The sequence below is a fragment of the Microcebus murinus genome, chromosome 8, assembly GCF_040939455.1.
Source record: "Microcebus murinus isolate Inina chromosome 8, M.murinus_Inina_mat1.0, whole genome shotgun sequence".
Classification (NCBI taxonomy): Eukaryota; Metazoa; Chordata; class Mammalia; order Primates; family Cheirogaleidae; genus Microcebus; species Microcebus murinus.
The window spans coordinates 101,052,606-101,070,821 of NC_134111.1; the positions used below are offsets into that span (position 1 = coordinate 101,052,606).

General features: G+C 43.3%; 1 protein-coding gene across 7 annotated transcripts in view; it reads left to right on the forward strand.

Moving 5' to 3' along the window:
- The first annotated feature begins 8,632 nt into the window (after nucleotides 1-8,632).
- Nucleotides 8,633-18,216, forward strand: part of ATG16L1 (autophagy related 16 like 1) — a 41,628-nt gene continuing 32,044 nt past the window's right edge. For 6 of the 7 annotated variants that reach the window (XR_012920645.1, XM_076006048.1, XM_012791595.2 and 3 more), the window contains exons 1-2: nucleotides 8,633-8,901; nucleotides 13,221-13,314. Coding sequence is in view for 5 of the 7 variants with exons in the window: in XM_076006048.1 (XP_075862163.1) it covers nucleotides 8,787-8,901; nucleotides 13,221-13,314 (209 nt within the window). In the remaining 2 variants the exon portion in view is untranslated. Of the gene's footprint in view, nucleotides 8,902-13,220; nucleotides 13,315-16,720; nucleotides 16,804-18,216 lie in introns of those variants that run through there. The other variant, XM_076006051.1, reaches the window with a different exon arrangement.

Here is an 18,216-nt window from a genome sequence, read left to right on the forward strand (position 1 = left end):
GCACCATAGGGATAAAAGGCACGCTGCAACCTCGGTCGGGGTTCTTGCCTACCAGAGTGGCCACTGTGTTGGTGCTCAAGGCTTGGACCCTGGCCAGCCAGAAAATAAACTCCTCTTGTGTGTTTGCATCCTCGGTGTCTCTGTCTCTCTGTTGGGTAGGGTGGTGAGAGGTAATCGACTCCCAACATCGCCAGGAGGCATGGTGTGGCCCGCTGGGGTGAGGGGGAACTTTGGAGACTGGTCTCCATGCCTTTCCCACTCAGCCACGAGCCTAGGGGAAGCCAACCTTACCCCTCCAGCCCAAGGGTAAACCAGATGGGTCTAAAGGGGACACCTCTCCCCTTGCCAGGAAACAGCATGTGACCCTATTTTGAAATGTGAAAGATTGTCTCCTGGGGGGCTTCTAGACAAGTTTTCACATTCCTAAGACAGAGTCTACTTCCTCGGGTCATTTTCAAATTTGAATATGGTGCCTGGAGTCACCGCAGTCATTTGCCATCAGCCCAAGGATGATGCCATCACTAAGAAGGGCATGGCAGAGAGGTGGGAAGAAAAGGGATTGTACCCACAACCATCCCTGAATCCACCCTCTCTTGGCCTGTTATCTAAAATAACAAAACATCTTAAGGATGAATCTAGGGGCCAGTGAATTTTTTGTGAAGGGCCAGATAATAAACATCTTAGGTCTTGCAGGCTAAGAGGCAAAATCAAGTACTCTTCTCAAAAGGCTAGTAGTATTTTTTTACATTTAAAAATATAAACACTCAGCCAGGCTTGGTGGCTCATGCCTGTAATCCTAGCACTCTGGGAGGCCAAGGCGGGAGGATCAATCAAGGTCAGGGGTTCGAAACCAGCCTGAACAAGAGTGAGACTCTGTCTCTACTATAAATAGAAATAAATTAATTGACCAAATAAAAATATATAGAAAAAAGATTAGCCGGGCATAGTGGCGCATGCCTGTAGTCCCAGCTACTCGGGAAGCTGAGGCAGAAGGATCGCTTAAGCCCAGGAGTTTGAGGTTGCTGTGAGCTAGGTTGACACCACATCAATCTAGCCTGGGCAACACAGTCAGACTGTCTCATAAACAAACAAACAAACAAACACTCTCCTTAGCTCGAGGTGGCTTTACAAAAATACATTACTGTCTAAATTTGGCCTGCAGGCCATATTTTTGTGATCCCTGGTTTAAATTAGAAGTTAAGGTTTCAGTTACTTGCAGCTGAAATCATCCTAACTTCCACAAAGAATAAATGCCGCTGCCACAAGAATGCCCACTGAAGGCTGCCTGTGATTCTAATTCCCCCTGTAAATTAGTCCACTGACGTCCAGTTCACAAACCTGCAAACTGTACCTTACTTTAGCTCTTGCTTGCTTGAGAGGATGAGTGTTTTCCTTTTCCTCTTATCCTCTCCTCCTGGAGTTGGCAATTTTTAGGGTTAAGGTAATGGGTGTGAGGTGGGGGGTGGTTTTCTGTAATAGAAGTCAAGACTTGCCCAGAGAAAGACGTTCTTACTGCTTAATAAGGCACAGGAGAGGCACCGGCAAGAATCAAAGAGCTTCCCCTCGACCCTACTTCCTGACCAGATCATAAAGGCCATTTCCTCCAACACACATGCCCCTAACTGAGGAAACAGAGACTGGTTGACAACCTTCATGCTGGACTCAAGGAGAAGAGCTCTTGAGGGAAGAGAAGCAAAGAGAACTAAGGAAAATAAAGGGAGGTGGGGAAGAGAGAGAGAGAGAGATTGTGTAGGCCCAAGGGCTAGGGCAGGGCCCCAGGTCCACGAGAGATCTCAGAGGCAAGTTGAGAAAACGAGAGAGGCCACTCCTGAATCTCCACCTCAACATGGGCTCTGAAAGGCCTGGGCTAGATCACTGGAACCTGAGTAGAAGGACAATTGAACATTTTCCAAGATCCTTTGTGTGCTTCACAGGCTAGACTCTTGTGCCCTGGACTGAACTGTCCACACTTCCAGGATGACCAGGGCTGTGCTGGTGATTGGAGAAGCCATTCATCCACATGTACTCTTTGACAAGATTCAGGGAGATATGCAAAGATTTCTAAAGAAATTTTAGCTGTGGGGAGACTTAATAAGAGACTGAGGTCCAGTGTGTGCTTTGGGATAGGAAAATTTCCTTATGGGAAAGAAGAGGTTCAAGACAAAAGCTGGCCAGGCGTGGCGGCTCACGCCTATAATTCTAGCACTCTGGGAGGCCGAGGTGGGAGGATCGATCAAAGTCAGGAGTTCAAAACCAGCCTGAACAAGAGCGAGACCCCGTCTCTATGGAAAATAGAAAGAAATTAATTGGCCAACTAAAAATATATAGAAAAAAGTAGCTGGCCTGGTGGCGCATGCCTGTAGTCCCAGCTACTCGGGAGGCTGAGTCAGGAGGATCACTTGAGCCCAGGAGTTTGAGGTTGTTGTGAGCTAGGCTGATGCCACAGCTCTCTAGACCACGCGACAGAGTGAGACTCTGTCGAAAAAAAAAAAAAAAAAAAAGACAAAAGCTGGCTATGTGGGAAATCACGTGCCATGCAGAGGGGCCAGTCTTGGACCACTAGCTCTGTAGGAAGCTGAGTTCTTGGATGGCTTCTCCTGACATGGGGATCAGCCTCCCAAAGGCAAAATCTGGGCATTCAGAATTACTGAGCAAGTTCGACAAATTGCTGTTCCTGGTTTAGGCCTTCTAAAGACAAAATGTCAACTTGATACGGTTGTATTGAAAGTCCCTCTAAAGATTCACTGAAAGTATCTTCATTTTGGGATATTGTTTTCTGAGCCCCAACAATACCTAAGCAAAGACTCCTATCTCGTGACATACAGTATTGATTGATTGATTGATTGAATCCTAATCCTATTCCACTGCCGCATACTTTCTGGTTCCCCTGCAGGAGAATGCAGTACTGGTTAGACACCCTGCAGAGCTATTAATATCTCATGAGTCACTTGAACAGTGCTTTTTGAAGCAGTGTCCCTTCACTTTCTCTTTAGGGGGAAAAGAGAAAATAGTTTTAACATATGGCAACAACAGTATTTTCTAGCATTCTAGGTCTATTCTAATATTTCTAATTATAACTTTTGGGTTATGATTTTTAAAAAATTCAAAATTTCTTTTAGCAACAGATACTAGTATTTATAACAGAGCTCAACTTTCTCAGAAGTTCATGAGATCTCATATGCAGAAACTTTGCCCAAGAATCTTGGACATAGGTTGTTGGCTAACCCAAAAAGTGCATGGAGAGCCATGCAGCCGGTTGACCCTTCCCCCTTGTCAATCAGTTGAAGTGGAGAAGCCTGACTTCCTAACTACCATTTTGTCTGTGCAGCCCTAATCTTTTCTTGGGCTTGCCTGCCTATATTAGACTTGGGTGGCAGGTGAAAACAAAAACCCAGTGTAAACCAGCTTAAGTGAAATGCAGGCATTTGTTGGCTCAACTCCTGGGAGGAAAATAGGGCCGGGCTAGTTTCAGGAGTGGCTGGATCCAGGGACTCTAACTCCATCAGGGCTCTTGATCCTGTGTGCCCATTTCCTCATTTGCAAAAAAAGGAAATATAAAATGGCTACATTGTAGTGCTATGAGGATTAAATAAATTGATCCACAGTGCCTGGCATGTGAAAATCACTCAATTAACATTAAGTATTATTCATAGTGGGGGAAGGAAGTAATGCCTAGGGGAAATTTGATCATCTCTTTAAAGATCAAAGAAACAAACCAAGGAAGACAACCCCCCAGCCCCAGCAGGGATCACAGTCCTGCTTGTCAGAAGTGCCATGTTGAATCCTCTGGCCAGCATTCCAAACACTGGCTGCCAGTACATAGAGGAGATACAACAACCTCCTCTAAGAAAGTTGAATGTTACTAAAATGCTTGTATTAGAGTATGAGAATAATAATGCCACATCAAACAGTCATTTATAAAACATGAAATCTGAGTATAATATATATATGCAGTGGATGACATGACCTGCATGTGGCTTAATCCAGGTGCACAGAGATTCTTTATAATCAAAACTTCCCGCAGTGTGCATACATATACAAAAGCAATGACTCTAAAGAGAACAAAGAAAAATGAGGGGTAAAAATGTCAAGTGGGCCGGGCGTGGTGGCTCACACCTGTAATCCTAGCACTCTGGGAGGCCAAGGCAGGCGGATTGCTTGAGATCAGGAGTTTGAAACCAGACTGAGCAAGAGTAAGACCCTGTCTCTCCTATAAATAGAAATTAATTGGCCAAATAAAAATATATATACAAAAAAAAAATTAGCCAGGCATGGTGGCGCATGCCTGTAGTCCCAGGTACTCGGGAGGCTGAGGCAGAAGGATCGCTTGAGCCCAGGAGACTGAGGTTGCTGTGAGCTAGGCTGATGCCACGGCACTCACTCTAGCCTGGGCAACAAAGTAAGACTCTGTCTCAAAAAAAAAAAAAAAAAAAGATTAATAATAAAATGTCAAGTGATGGATGTATAAAGGGAACATCATTACTGTCATACCAAAAAAATCCCCAACATTTGGAAACATCACCCGTGTGTCTGGAAACCTATGTCGGTGGGTTTCTGGACTATCCTTTTATTTACTCTAGCAGCTACAAAGTTTATGCAGTAGACAGTTAACACAACAATAAGGTTAACTTAGTTTATTTTTACTTTTAGTAACATAGTTTTGTAACGAGATGCAAACGAGTTGAAATAAAGATTAAAAGAATTTTTAAAAAACCAGAAAATGATTATTTTTAAAAAGAATAAAGGCCTGAGAAAAAAGAACAGAAGAGAATTGAACCCCTTTGGTACTACTTTCAGGCCGGCCCTTTGCATTTTATATTCCTCAAGTCCATAAATGACATGTCTACAGATCTCTCTGTATATTTGTGCTCTTGTGCATGAGCTCCCTCATATTGTGCATGAGCTCCCTCATATTGTGCATGAGCTCCCTCATATTGTGCATGAGCTCCCTCAGGTCTGGATCCAAGCTAGGGATGTTTATGTCTCCCATGCAAATCTTCCCTGTGCTAGACCCACACTAGGATTGGGCCGTTTCTTCACTTGCTGATTGAAAGGTAAAGGGAATCAGGAACACCGAAAAGACCAGGAAAACAGTAAATAGGACAATTATCTGAAGGTTGGACCTTGGATTTCTCTGAATTGGAGCATAACTAGAAGATCTCACAGATGAAAAGTGTAGGCATTGATGATTAAGGTGAGAATCTCCTGGAAGTTTTTAGCAGTGGAAATGCTGCCATGGAAATGCTGTTATGTTAAAACTGGTGGTACTTTGTTTCAGTGAAACTAGACGTTCTACAAAGAAAGTCCTTTCATAAGTGATGCCTCTTCCACTCTTCCTGTGAGCAAATTTGTGCTCTTAACATATTGCTACAAGGATCCTGGTATAATTTGCATTTATCTTATATCCATTATAGGCAGTCAGAATCCATTCCACAGATGCTGCTTCCCAAGCAGAGCATGCTGGATCTTTTAGACACTCATTATTTACCAGACCAAATAAAAGCTCTTAGGATCCATTATCTGTCACCAGAATATTCAGACAATCTATTTCCTCTTCCTTCCTCTTCCTCACGCCCCATCCAGCCATTCCTCTTGGTGCCTGTGAGCACACTTGAGCCCTCCCTATCACTGACTTTGCTTTGTACGAGGTTGCCCTCCCTATTGGCTAATTTAGGAATCAATTACCTATCATTTAAAACCCTTTTTTTGTCATATGCTCTATTTGAGCCAAACTGCAGGGTCAGCTTGAATAGAGACCGGATGATGGAGTGCAGTGGTTAAGGGCACAGAAGATAGCATCAGACTGCCTGTATTTGAACCCAGGTCTTCCCACTTACTAGCCAGGTGTCCTCAGCCAAGTTACTTGATGTTTCTATGCCTCAGATTCCCCATCTGTAAATGAGGGTGAAAATGCTACCAAGGAGGGCTATTGTGAGGAGTAAATGAGTTGTAATATGTGAAATACTACTCAGAAGAGTGCAGTAGAAATGTTCCTGCTTATCAGTTATTGACCACAGAGCCTAGCAACCTGCTAAATAAATGGTTTTTATCGATAAATACATGTTTATCCTTAGAACTTTTTCTTGCACACACAGTACATGTATAATGTTTACCAATTAGAAAAATACATATAAGATACACACATAAGAAAACAAAAACACCAGCAGTGCCACTGTCCAGAGATATCTATTAGTATTTTCACATATTCCATCCATTAATTAGGCAACATTTACTGAGCACCTAACATATGCAAGGCTTCATGCTTTTTTTTTTTTTAGACAGTCTTGCTTTGTTGCACAGGCTAGAGTGAGTGCCGGGGCGTCAGCCTAGCTCACAGCAACCTCAAACTCCTGGGCTCAAGCAATCCTCCTGCCTCAGCCTCCGGAGTAGCTGGGACTACAGGCATGCGCCACCATGCCCGGCTAATTTTTTCTATATATATTAGTTGGCCAATTAATTTCTTTCTATATATAGTAGAAGACGGGATCTCACTCTTGCTCAGGCTAGTCTTGAACTCCTGACCTTGAGTGATCCTCTCGCCTCAGCCGCCCAGAGTGCTAGGATTATAGGCGTGAGCCACCGCGCCCGGCCAAGGCTTCATGCTTTTGCTGGAGATATAATGATGTGCAAAACAGACACAGCTCTGGCCTCATGGAGTTTACAGTCTATAGGGGGAGACACACCTTAACCAAGTAATGATACAAATACACACAAAGCTGCAGTAACTGGGATAAATGCTATATAGGGAGGCACATAAGTAGGCGAGAGATCCAATCTAGCTGTGAAGATCTGTTATCTGTAGGGTTTGAGGAAGTGACTACTGAAGTGAGAATGAACTCAAAGGAATTAACTCAGAGAAGTCAGAAGGGAAGAATGTGCCCGACACATACCTTAAATCCAAAGGCCCTGCAGAGGGAGGGGCATGGTGAGTAGAAGACCAGAGTTCAATGTGGCTGCAGTTGTGCACTGGATAAAGCTGGTGAGTTAGGAAGATGGCAGACCTAGCAGATCATCAGATCCTTAGTTTAGAAATTCTTCTTCATTCATTCATTAAATATTATCTATGAGGAGCTGAGGACACATTTATTTTATATAATTGGGATTTATACTGGCTTTACTATGAGCAATTTTCAACAGTAAATATATAGTAATTTAACCCATCTCTTATTGTTGGAAATACAGATTGTTTCCAACTTCCCACTATTAACAATGCTGTGGCAAATGTCTTTGTATATGCACATGTGTCTAAATAGTTCTTGGCATAAATTCCTGCAAGTGGAATTGCTGGGTGGGCAAATTTGTAAATATATTTTAATCATAATCTTGTCTGGAAAATTAGCATGCTCAACTGTCAAGATGTGCTGCTATGCAATGCCATGGTCTTTCGAGGCTGGTGCCACTGTTACATTTGATGGCATTCTTGGTGACTTTTATTATTTGCTTCTTCGTTTTCTTTTTTTTTTTTTTTTTTTTCGTGGACGAGGTTCTGGGGCCCCAAGAGCAGGGGCCCCGGAAGTCGCCCTGCTTCTTCGTTTTCTTTGGTGTGTTCCAACAACTTCAGATCACTCCATACCGACACGCCTGTCCTCCTCTGCTCCATGGGAGAGGAAAGACCATCTTATCTGTCTCTGAAGGATCTTCCTCTGGACTTGAAACACACTGGAAAAGAAGGCAGTTTCTGACATTCCTTTCCTCTCCTTTGGCTTCCTATTTTATCCAGTTCCATTTTCATGCAGTAAATTCACTAACCTGTTAAAGGTAGGTGAAGCTCAGACAATTCCATTACAGAATTAGGTTTTCCATTCTACTGAGCTTGTTGACAGATTTGATCTTCTAGGGAGCCTATGTGTCTTCCATCTTCCCTTTTCAATATCTACTGGCATTAGATTACCTTGTAAGGACCCGTTTACTATTAAGTCATAATTTCTAGGATTCTAATGATTAACACAGACAAACTATTCACATCTTTCTTAGCTCAGTTCCATTCCTCTTCTCCATTGCTAAACAAAAGAAAACTCCCCAAACCCCGTTTCCAAGATCTGTGGGAAGTTCTTGCTAAAGCAGCCAGATTTGGGTAGGCCTTGGAAGGATACCGGATGTGTAGGTAAGGTTAGGTTTACCACGTGCCGGGCACAATGCTAATTATATTACATAGGTTTTTTCTTTTAATCCTCATGACAACCCTCTGAGGTGGGTATCATTCCTGTCCCCATTTTATAGATTAGAAAACTGAGCTTAGGGAGGCTGTCATTCATCCACAGCCACACAGCTACTATGTGGGGAGTGAACCCCACTTCTGTTTGTAAACTGAAGGGATGAAAAAAAGGGAGGCAGGCCAAGAAAGAAAATGCGAAAAGGGTTGAAGAGCAGCAAAGGAAACGTATGTAGGCAAGCAGAAGCGCCTCCCTTCCCGCTTCCTTCCTGCCCATAGCTGGGCCTACAGCGCTGCCAGCACGCCTCCCAGCGGCCGCTTCCCTGTCCCTAACGCTTCCGGCTTCAGGAAGGCGACACTAGCGAGCGTCCTGCATCAGCACTCACCGCGTGCGTGCGTGCGTGCGTGCGTAGAAAAGGCGTAGGGAGAGGAGGCGGGCCTTCCGGCCCTCGCCAAAATCATTTCCGTCAGGAGCCGGAAGACGGACCCGGATGGCCTCAGAGGCGGCTGCGTTGTGTAGGTGAGGTCTGGGGTTGCCGGCTTTTCCGCGCCCGCTGGTCGCCTCATGCTGCGGGCCTCGGCCACCAGCCTTCGCTCGGATTGGCGGCGCTGAGGCGCCGAGGCAGCAGGCGACATGTCGTCGGGCCTCCGCGCCGCTGACTTCCCCCGCTGGAAGCGCCACATCTCGGAGGAGCTGAGGCGCCGGGACCGACTGCAGAGGCAGGCGTTCGAGGAGATCATCCTGCAGTGTGAGCGGCGCCCGTGCGGGCCGGGAGCGGGGCGGGCCGACCCTGGGGAGGCGCGCGAGGCACTGGCTGGAACCAGAGGCTGACACCGTCGCCGCCTGCGGGCATGGCGGCCGCCTCGGATGCCTCACGCCTTTTTAGATATTTTTTTTTCCGTTTCGTTTTTTTCTCTGGGGGTTATTGTGGAGGGCCTCCCCCCCCCCACACACACACACACTAAATTGTGTGATCTTTGTGGGCAGGCCCTGTTCGTGTTTGTTTTTTTTAAATCCCAGCAGCTTACACGATGCTTATGCACTTAAAAAAGCCCAGGCTCCAGAAACATCCCATTTATGGGGTCCTACTAATGAAAACATGTATTGACTTTAAGCAGTAGCTCGCAGAATTAACATTGTCTTCCGAGTGCGGTGGAACGCGTGGCCTTTAATTGCTCATACTTGTTGCCCTTATTCCACCTTGGTAGTCTTTGATTATTACACATTTTGAGTGTTAACATACCTTTTAGTTGGGAGGTAGGTTTTATTGTTATTGAAAACCTTCAATGTGAAAGAGGAGGTAGTTTTCTTCTCCACCCCTTGGAATTTAAAAGTACAAATGTTCATATCATAGGTAAATTTAAATGAGCATTTCCCTTCCACACCTCCCCAGTTTTGCTATAACTGATGGCTCATTTAGAAGAAGAATGGCCACTCTTCAGTCTTAAGGTTCCATCTGCCCGTTCAAGTAAGCCTGACAAGTCTCCAGGGTCATATTGATGATGGGATTCAAAATAATAGTTGCCTTTTATTGAATTCTGATTGTGCTGAATCAGTGGTTCCCTAAATTATCTGGATATTAGAATCACCTGGAGATTTTGGAAAAAATTATGAAGCCCAAGCCACACCGCAGACCAGTTAAATCACAGTATAGAGAGAGTAGCAGTGTTTTTTGATACTCTCCAAATGATTCTAATGTGCAGACAAGTTCAAGTGCTGTGGTAAATATGTGGCATGTGTTATTTCATTTTATCTTTTCCCAAATTCTATGAAGCAGGTTCCCCTCTTCACACATGAAGAAACTGAGGCTGAGAGAAATTAGGTAAACTGTTGGGTTGCACAGCAGGTTAGTGGTGGGGCTGGGATTTCAACTCAGGCTTGATTAAGTTCCTTAACTTTTGCATTTACTTTTTTTTTTTTTTTTTTTTTTTTGAGACAGAGTCTTGCTTTGTTGCCTAGGCTAGAGTGAGTGCCGTGGCATCAGCCTAGCTCACAGCAACATCAAACTCCTGGGCTCAAGCAATCCCTCTGCCTCAGCCTCCCGAGTAGTTGGGACTACAGGCATGCGCCACCATGCCTGGCTAATTTTTTCTACATATATTAGTTGGCCAACTAATTTCTTTCTATTTATAGTAGAGACGGGGTCTTGCTCTTGCTCAGGCTGGTTTCAAACTCCTTATCTCAAGCAATCAGCCTGCCTTGGCCTCCCAGAGTGCTAGGATTACTTACAGGCGTGAGCCACCGTGCCCAGCCTGCATTTACTTTTCTCACTGGATCCCCCAATAAATGGTCTTCCTTCATTTTTACTGCACCCATTCTCTTAACAAAACTAGGGAGAAAGAGGGAGATGTTGTGTCACTGTCATGCTATTTCCAAATACTAAGAGTCCCTGGCAGACCAGTACTATTATGTTTCACAATGCCAGAAGCATAATAAGTGTCTCTCACTCAGACTATGATTCCTTCACAGATTACATAAATTCAGTTCATCAGGTGTTTATTGAATGTTTATTCTTTAAAAGATAATATACTTTGAATGTCAAATTGTGTTGGCTGTCTAATACACTGCTAACTACACGCTCCCGCCCCATCAATATGTCATTTTTTGAAGCGCAAAAAAAAATTCCACTTGTGTCAATGAGATAACCAGCGTTTAGAAACGCTAGTTTAGATTAGAAAACTAATTTTTTACTTAACCTTTCTTAGTCTGGTTTGTTGCATCTATAAAATGAGGATGGAGCTTGCCCCGCCCGCTTCTTTTTTTTTTTTTTTTTTTTGAGACAAAGTCTCGCTTTGTTGCACAGGCTAGAGTGAGTGCCGTGGCATCAGCCTAGCTCACAGCAACCTCAAACTCCTGGGCTCAAGCAATCCTTCTGCCTCAGCCTCCCGAGTAGCTGGGACTACAGGCATGCGCCACCACGCCCGGCTAATTTTATATATATATATTAGTTGGCCAATTAATTTCTTTCTATTTATAGTAGAGACGGGGTCTTGCTCTTGCTCAGGCTGGTTTTGAACTCCTGACCTCGAGCAATCCGCCCGCCTCGGCCTCCCAGAGTGCTAGGATTACAGGCTTGAGCCACCGCGCCCGGCCCCGCCTGCTTCTTAATAACAGTGCTGCACATATTTGTGCTTTGAAAGCCATCTGTGTAATAGTCTATTTAATGTAAGATGCTGGTTATCTCATTGACATAAGTGGAATTTTTTTTTTGCGCTTCGAAACATGACATCTTGATGGGGTGGGAGTGTGTTAGGAGAACAGTCAGAACTAGAGGTCAGTTGTGGAGAGACTTATTTAAACAGTGCTAGAGTAGTCAGTAATGCCTGTCTGAGGGGCCAGGAGAGGAGGCTGGGAGAAGAGACTAATAGGGAGCAGGGGAGGGAGACAGGCTTTGCCTGTTCAAGTCTTCTGTGTAGGGGGATTGACATTTGGGGAGATCATTTCTAGTGTGACTGTGAAGCACCTCCATTCTCATTCCAGCCTTCTCGGGCCAGTCAAGTTCTGACCTTCCATCAACCGGGAGTCCCCTGTTCAGTCCCTGCCTCTGAGCCTGAAGAGAAAGATGGAAAGAAGTTATGGGGGAGGGGAAAGTCTTCCCTCCATCTCCAGCCTTCCTTTCAGTGAGGAACCTTGGGAAGGATCCTTCTTAAATGCCTCATGTCCTTTGAAAGACCTAAAATTATTGCAGGGCACCAAGCTTTGGTGGAACATTTTGGAGATCTTATTAGAGCCCTTTGACACTGGTGAATTTTAAGTCTTTCTATTGGTCATGAAAGCCAAGGTTGGAATCACTTCCCTGTTTGGTTTAGCTAATGCATTTGACTAATATAGATGAAGAAAGTATTTTTACCCAGGAGTTCTCTTTTCAGATATCAAGAAGTAGAACTCGGGACTCTTTTTGAGAAGAGATACGCTCTCTTAACAGGAATAATCACTAGCATAAACCCTATCCACATTTTGTTCCTGAGCAATTCTAATCTCAGACGTGGGATTTGTGACAACCTCCTTCAAATGTTGCTATTCTAGTAGGTTCCTGTGGTCAATTTCTTATTCTGCCTGGTGCCCCTTCCCCCCATCTGATCTTACTGGCCCCTGTTTGCCTGTGTTGTTCCTAACTACATGTTCTTTCTAGCCCTGTTTTTTCTTTTGAATTCCTCCACTAGGTCCCCTGTAAAATATACTATGTTCAGAAAGAGTCTCCTTTTCCTCCCTAAGTGCTCTCTCTTCTGTGCTTGATACATTAATGCCTTCCACCCAGTTCCCTGAGCAAGGAACTTCAGAATAATGTTTGACTTCCTACCAGTACATATCTGTTCATGTAACTACCTGCATTTACAATTTCTTATTTCCTCATTACCAGTAAGAAAAAGTCTAAATTCCTCATCCTCTCATGTGTTGGCTCCAACCTTTATTTCCAGCCACTTACTGAACAACTTTGTGCTATTTCTTCTGCTTGGACCATCAGTCTTCCTTTAAGGCTCAACTCAGATGTCACCCCCTGTGGAACTATCTGTAAAACTAGAGTCACTATTCTCTGCACATTTTTATAGTTAAACACATTTGATTTTAACTCCTTCAATGTTGGGGGCTCTGATTTGTATTTATATCCCTAGGTGCCCTGATCTGAAAAATAATTAAATTTATCAAAGTATGGTAAAGTTCTCCTTTATTATTTAAAGGTGTATAGAATTTCACCACTTTGCCATTGTGTTTGATGTGTTTTTCTTCTTCCTTTCTTTTTTACTTCCAAGATAGAAACAAACAATGCTGGGAGTGGAAAGCAATTTCAGCTCCCTTTAATAGGTGCACCTTCTTGCAGGTGTGTTTCCATAGGTTACTGTGGCTGGACTACCCAAGTGTAGGCCAAGAAACTTCTAAGGAGTATATGTTCCTGGATTTTATACAATTGCTGCCATGACAACAAAACACATTATCTAGTACTTTAATGCCTAATAAAGGTGAAACCTACCTGAGTCATCTGGTTATTTTTTGGTCCCAAGCTTTATTATAAGATGTAAAGTGTACATATGTTATAATAACTTAATTTCTGACCTTTTTTTAAAATAGATAACAAGTTACTGGAGAAGTCAGATCTTCATTCAGTGTTGGCCCAGAAACTACAGGCCGAAAAACATGACATACCAAACAGGCATGAGATAAGGTACTTTGAAACTAACCTGTATTATTTGTGTTTCCTCTGTTGAAATTTATCTTAGTTTAGTTGTCACTCTAATTTAAAAGCGAGTGAAGTACTATTCTAGTTTTTGTCAGTTCCTTTCAAATAAGAACTGCTTAAACCAAGTAAGATTGTTTTTTTAGAAGGTATGTACATACTGGCTGGGCTCAGTGGCTCATGGCTGTTGTAATCCTAGCACTTTGGGAGGCCGAGGTAGGAGGATTAGTTGGCTGAGGTGCATACCTAGAAGAGTTATTATCAGTGCAGTGCTCTCAGCTTGAGAAATTTCTTAAGGCAAGTTCATGGGGGTAACCCTAGGTCAATTTCTCTTCAAACCTACCAGGGTTTGCTTTTTTTTTAAAATAGAGACAGGTATTCCTGAACAGATTTACATAGATCTTGTTAATACAGGATTGACTGGCGCAGTCATGCATGTTTAAAAGTATTTGTTTACTGTGTAAAAGTGCTGTGTAAAAGTGCGTATTTATTTACTGTGTTTAAAAGTAATTTAAACACAAATTACTTTTATGCAGTATGGGTCTATTTCATCCTTTTAGCTCAGTGTTTTTCCAGCATACAAAGGGTTCCTGACTTAGAATGGTTCGACTTAAAATTTTCAATATGGTGGTGCAAAAGCAATATGCATTCAGTAGAAACTGTATTTTGAGTGCTCATCCAACCATTCTGTTTTTCACTTTCAGTATAGTATTCAATAAATTATATGAGATATTCAGTACTTTATTATAAAACAGTCTTTGTGTTAGATGACTTTGCCCAATTGTGGGCTAATATGTTTTGAAAGTGTTTTGAGGTAGGTTAAGCTATGATGTTCGGTAGGTTAGATGTATTCAATGCATTTTTGACTTCTAATATTTTCAGCTTATGATGGATTTATCAAGATGTGGCCCCATTGTTAGTGGAGGGGCATCTGTATTAGACTGTGAAATCAAATTAGCAGGTTGCAAGAAGCTTTTTCTTTTAAGAACTAGATTAGAAAAATGTCAGTGTATTTTAATAGAGTATTTCATTAAATATATACACATGTGTTCATGATGGAGTGTTTAATGTGTTTACTGGGTCATTTTTTGTACATTTATGTATATTTGCTGTGTTTCTTTATGAAGGGCCATGGTCCAGAAAAAATCAGACAGCCATATTTCATCAAAGCAGCTTAAATAGAGTTTTACTATCCTTTTACGTAATGTTTATGTTTGCACATTAAATTTGGTGGTTTATATGGGAACGATACCTGTTATTGTTCTGAAATCTATCCACATTTAGCATTTTAAAAACAAAGTTGATAATTGCAGGTTAGAAAAACACAAATAGAGGTAGCCTGATTTATTTACTCATAGCATTTCACTCTTTCTTTCTTTCTGATTAGACTCTTAGTGACTATATTCCTGTATCCTTTATCTGTCAGCCAAACTCACTGCCTTGGGAAGGTATCATAAATAAATATGACAGCTCTTCTGGCTGAATTTCACTGCGATAATCGTGTTATTGGAGGCTTTCCTTTCCCGCAAACATTATCCATAACAAGCCTGTCCTCCTGACTGCCTTGTTTCTATTCATGGCATCCCATTTTCCACGAGTCATCTGTGGTTCCTTTTCCCCCTCCATATCCTGCCCCTCCCTGTATTCCTTCAGTCACCCAGGCCTCTTGGTTCTTCACCATACAGCCTTTTCCATCTGTCTCTTAGTTTGCATTTATTTTGCCATCCCCTTCGTTTATTATCTATCATCTCATTCCTGGACTGTAGTGGGAATCTTGTTCTTTCAGTGGAATTCTCTGACTGCAGTGTGTGCTAAGCATTGGAGACAAAGAGATGAATGAGCTGGAGCCCCTGCTCTGAAGAGGTGCGGAGTCTGGTGGGAGAGACCAACTCAAAGGGGTGTTTACTGGAGAATGTGGTGAGGGTGCCCACAGAAGATGGGTACCTGATTGGTTTCCTTCCCCCCTTCCTCCTCCTGTCTCTCCTTTGGTCCTGCCCATCTCATCCTCATTAAACCTTAAACAAACTGCACATTGTGCTTAAATAGCAATCTATCAATTACCAGGCTTTCCTCTTAAGTGTTTTCATCACTTTGTCTTCAAATTAAAATAAACTCTTCAGCCTGGAAATTGTTTATTCTAAGCTGGATTCCTGGACTGCTGGTATCATCTGGGAAATTGTTAGAAATGCAGATTCTTGGGCATGCCCCAGATCTATTTTATCAGAAACTCTGGGAATGGGGCTCAGTAATCCGAATTTTAGGAAACCCTCTAGATCAGGCATTCTCAAACTACAGCCCTCGTGCCACATGCGGGTGTTTTTTCCCGTTTGTTTTTTTACTTCAAAATAAGATGTGCAGTGTACGTAGGAATTTGTTCATAGTTTTTTTAAACTATAGTTCAGCCCTCCTACGGTCTGAGGGACGGTGAACTGGCCCCCTGTTTAAAAAGTTTGAGGATCCCTGCTCTAGGTGATTCTGAGGAGCTCTAAAATTTGAGCACTGCTGCCTTCAGGCTACTGAGTCCTTGTGACCCAGCAGCAATCTCATCACCTGAGTGCCAGTTAGAAATGGAGATTGCTGGGCCTTCCTAGAAAAGTAGATCACCTGCTGATTGGGCCCTAGAATCTGTACTTAAACACATCCAGCAGGTGGTTCTTTTGTCCTCTTAGTGAAACACTGTTGGTGGGCTATTTTAAGGCTTTTGAGTTAAATTGTGAGTAAAATATAGGAAGTTCTTGGAGGCTTTTAGGAATAGAATGACTTGTATCCTTCTTGCCTTAGTCTCCTAGCAATTCTGTTGAGTTTGTCTTGATGTGGTTTGAGGCTTAAGCTTCTAGCTGTGGCCCTTCTACCTGGTCTTATCTACATTTTGATTTTCCTAGGAGATGCCATTCTGGTTCCTCTTCTGAAACCCCTCCCAACCCAAAACCGTTCTTGCTAGGGACACCTCTGCCTCTGAACATAATTAACACATATTTGTTTTTCTTTATATTGTTTTTATTTCATGAATCTTTTCTGTAGAATGCCAGCTCCTCAGAAAGGAGGGACTGCGTCTTATACTTTGCATATTACACATTGCTTTGTATCAAAAATGAGAGGATTTGATAAGATTCTGTCTAATTCTGCCTGATTTAGGATGGTTTCATGTAAAGTGTATTGCACTTTCTAATCTCTTGGCTTCTACTTCATAGGCTAAGACTGGAGAAGTGCCAGGTTGCCTCAAAGGATGAGGTATTAATTTGTGCTTAGGAATGTAATAAGAATATGTGTAGAAGTGGAGGGTAAAATAGTAGGGAGGGTAAAATAGTAGTATATACTGTCCCTTTTTCTTCCTCTTTTTGTTTTATTATAGGTCATATGGAGTGGGCAGCTCTTCCTCCTTCCTTTAGATGTTGGTATCTTAGTGTCCAGCCTTCTTCCTGTTCTCCATCTACAAGCTTTCCCTGGGCAGTGGTTTCAACTACTCACTATAATCTGGTAATTCTCATCTGTAGCTCCAGCCAAGATCCTTCTCTTGAACTATAAGTGCTCAGTTCTAGTCATCAGCTGCTGTTTCTGAGATATTATGCAGACAGTTGGCAAAGTTTCCAAAACTACCCTGATTCCTAAGGTAATCTGAACTCACTCTAGTGGCTTTAGGTACGTTCGTTTACTCACAACTTCTGTATGTCAGCCTCCAGCTTAGATGTCTTTTTGAAGTTGAGACTCTAATATCCAGTTTCTATTTGATATATATACTTGAAAGTCCACAACTGAACTCATCAGGCCTCCCCCAAAACTACTGCTCTCACAGGCTTGCCCATCTCAGTAGGTGACACCTACCTTTGTCCAGGTGCTCAGGCCAGAAGCCTTGAATCATCCTTGACTCCTGTCTGTCTTTCACACCCCATGTCCAATTCAAAGGCAAGTCCTGCAGGTGTTCTTTTCAGAGTGGATCTAGAGTCTGCCCCTATTTCACCCCTCCCCTGTTTCCACCTTGGTCTAGGCTGTACCACTGGTGTCTACCCTATGTCTGCACTGTGCAGTAGCCTGCCAACTGGTCCCCTGAGTTCTGCCATTGCCCCCCTGCAGCCTGCTCTCCGCGCAGCAACCAGAGCGATCCTTTAAGCCCTAAGTCATTCATCTGCTCAAAACTCTTCCAGCAGCTTCCATTCATGCTTAGTAAACGCCACAGCCCTCAGAGGGGCCCACAAGGCTCTGTGTGATCTCCACACTTTTGTCCCCTGCAGGTAGGCTGCAGTCACCCTCCAATATGCCAACTGTGTGCCTCCACCAGGCACCCACCGCCCTCCTACCTGCTGTTCCTTCTGCTCCAGGGGCCCTTCCACTAGGGGTCCATGTGGCCTGTTCCTCACTTCTTTCCCATCTCCAGTTGTGTGTCACCTTAGGGAGACCCTCCTAGTTACCCTAGAAAACCCAGGGCCCTGTCCTTCTGTTCCTGCCCCTGCTTGAGTTTTCTTCACAGCTCATGTGACTCCTGACCTCACACATTTCCTTATTTATTGTCCATCTGGTTGTGATTAATTTTAGGTGATGTGAGAGCAGATCTGTGCACTCACTGCCTTCTCCCCAGCACCAAGATGTACCTGGTACATCACGGACACTCACATACTTGCCGAGGGAATGGGCCTCATTGGCTCCTCTGTGTATCACCTGCACCTCATTCAGGAACCTTCCATCCTTTGTTCTGGACTTGGCTGATGGTTGTGGTTGCTTTGCTCTACTGTGTGTCTTGTTTCTTACTTCCTATATGTAGCAGCTGGTAACTGCAGCTGCTAGAAAGACTAAAATGGCTTATTGGCTATGTGAACATGTACAGGTTTGAAATTCTGAAGTTATTGTTCCACTGCCATTGGAGAGGTTTGGAGCCTGATTTTTCCCTCTCCCCTT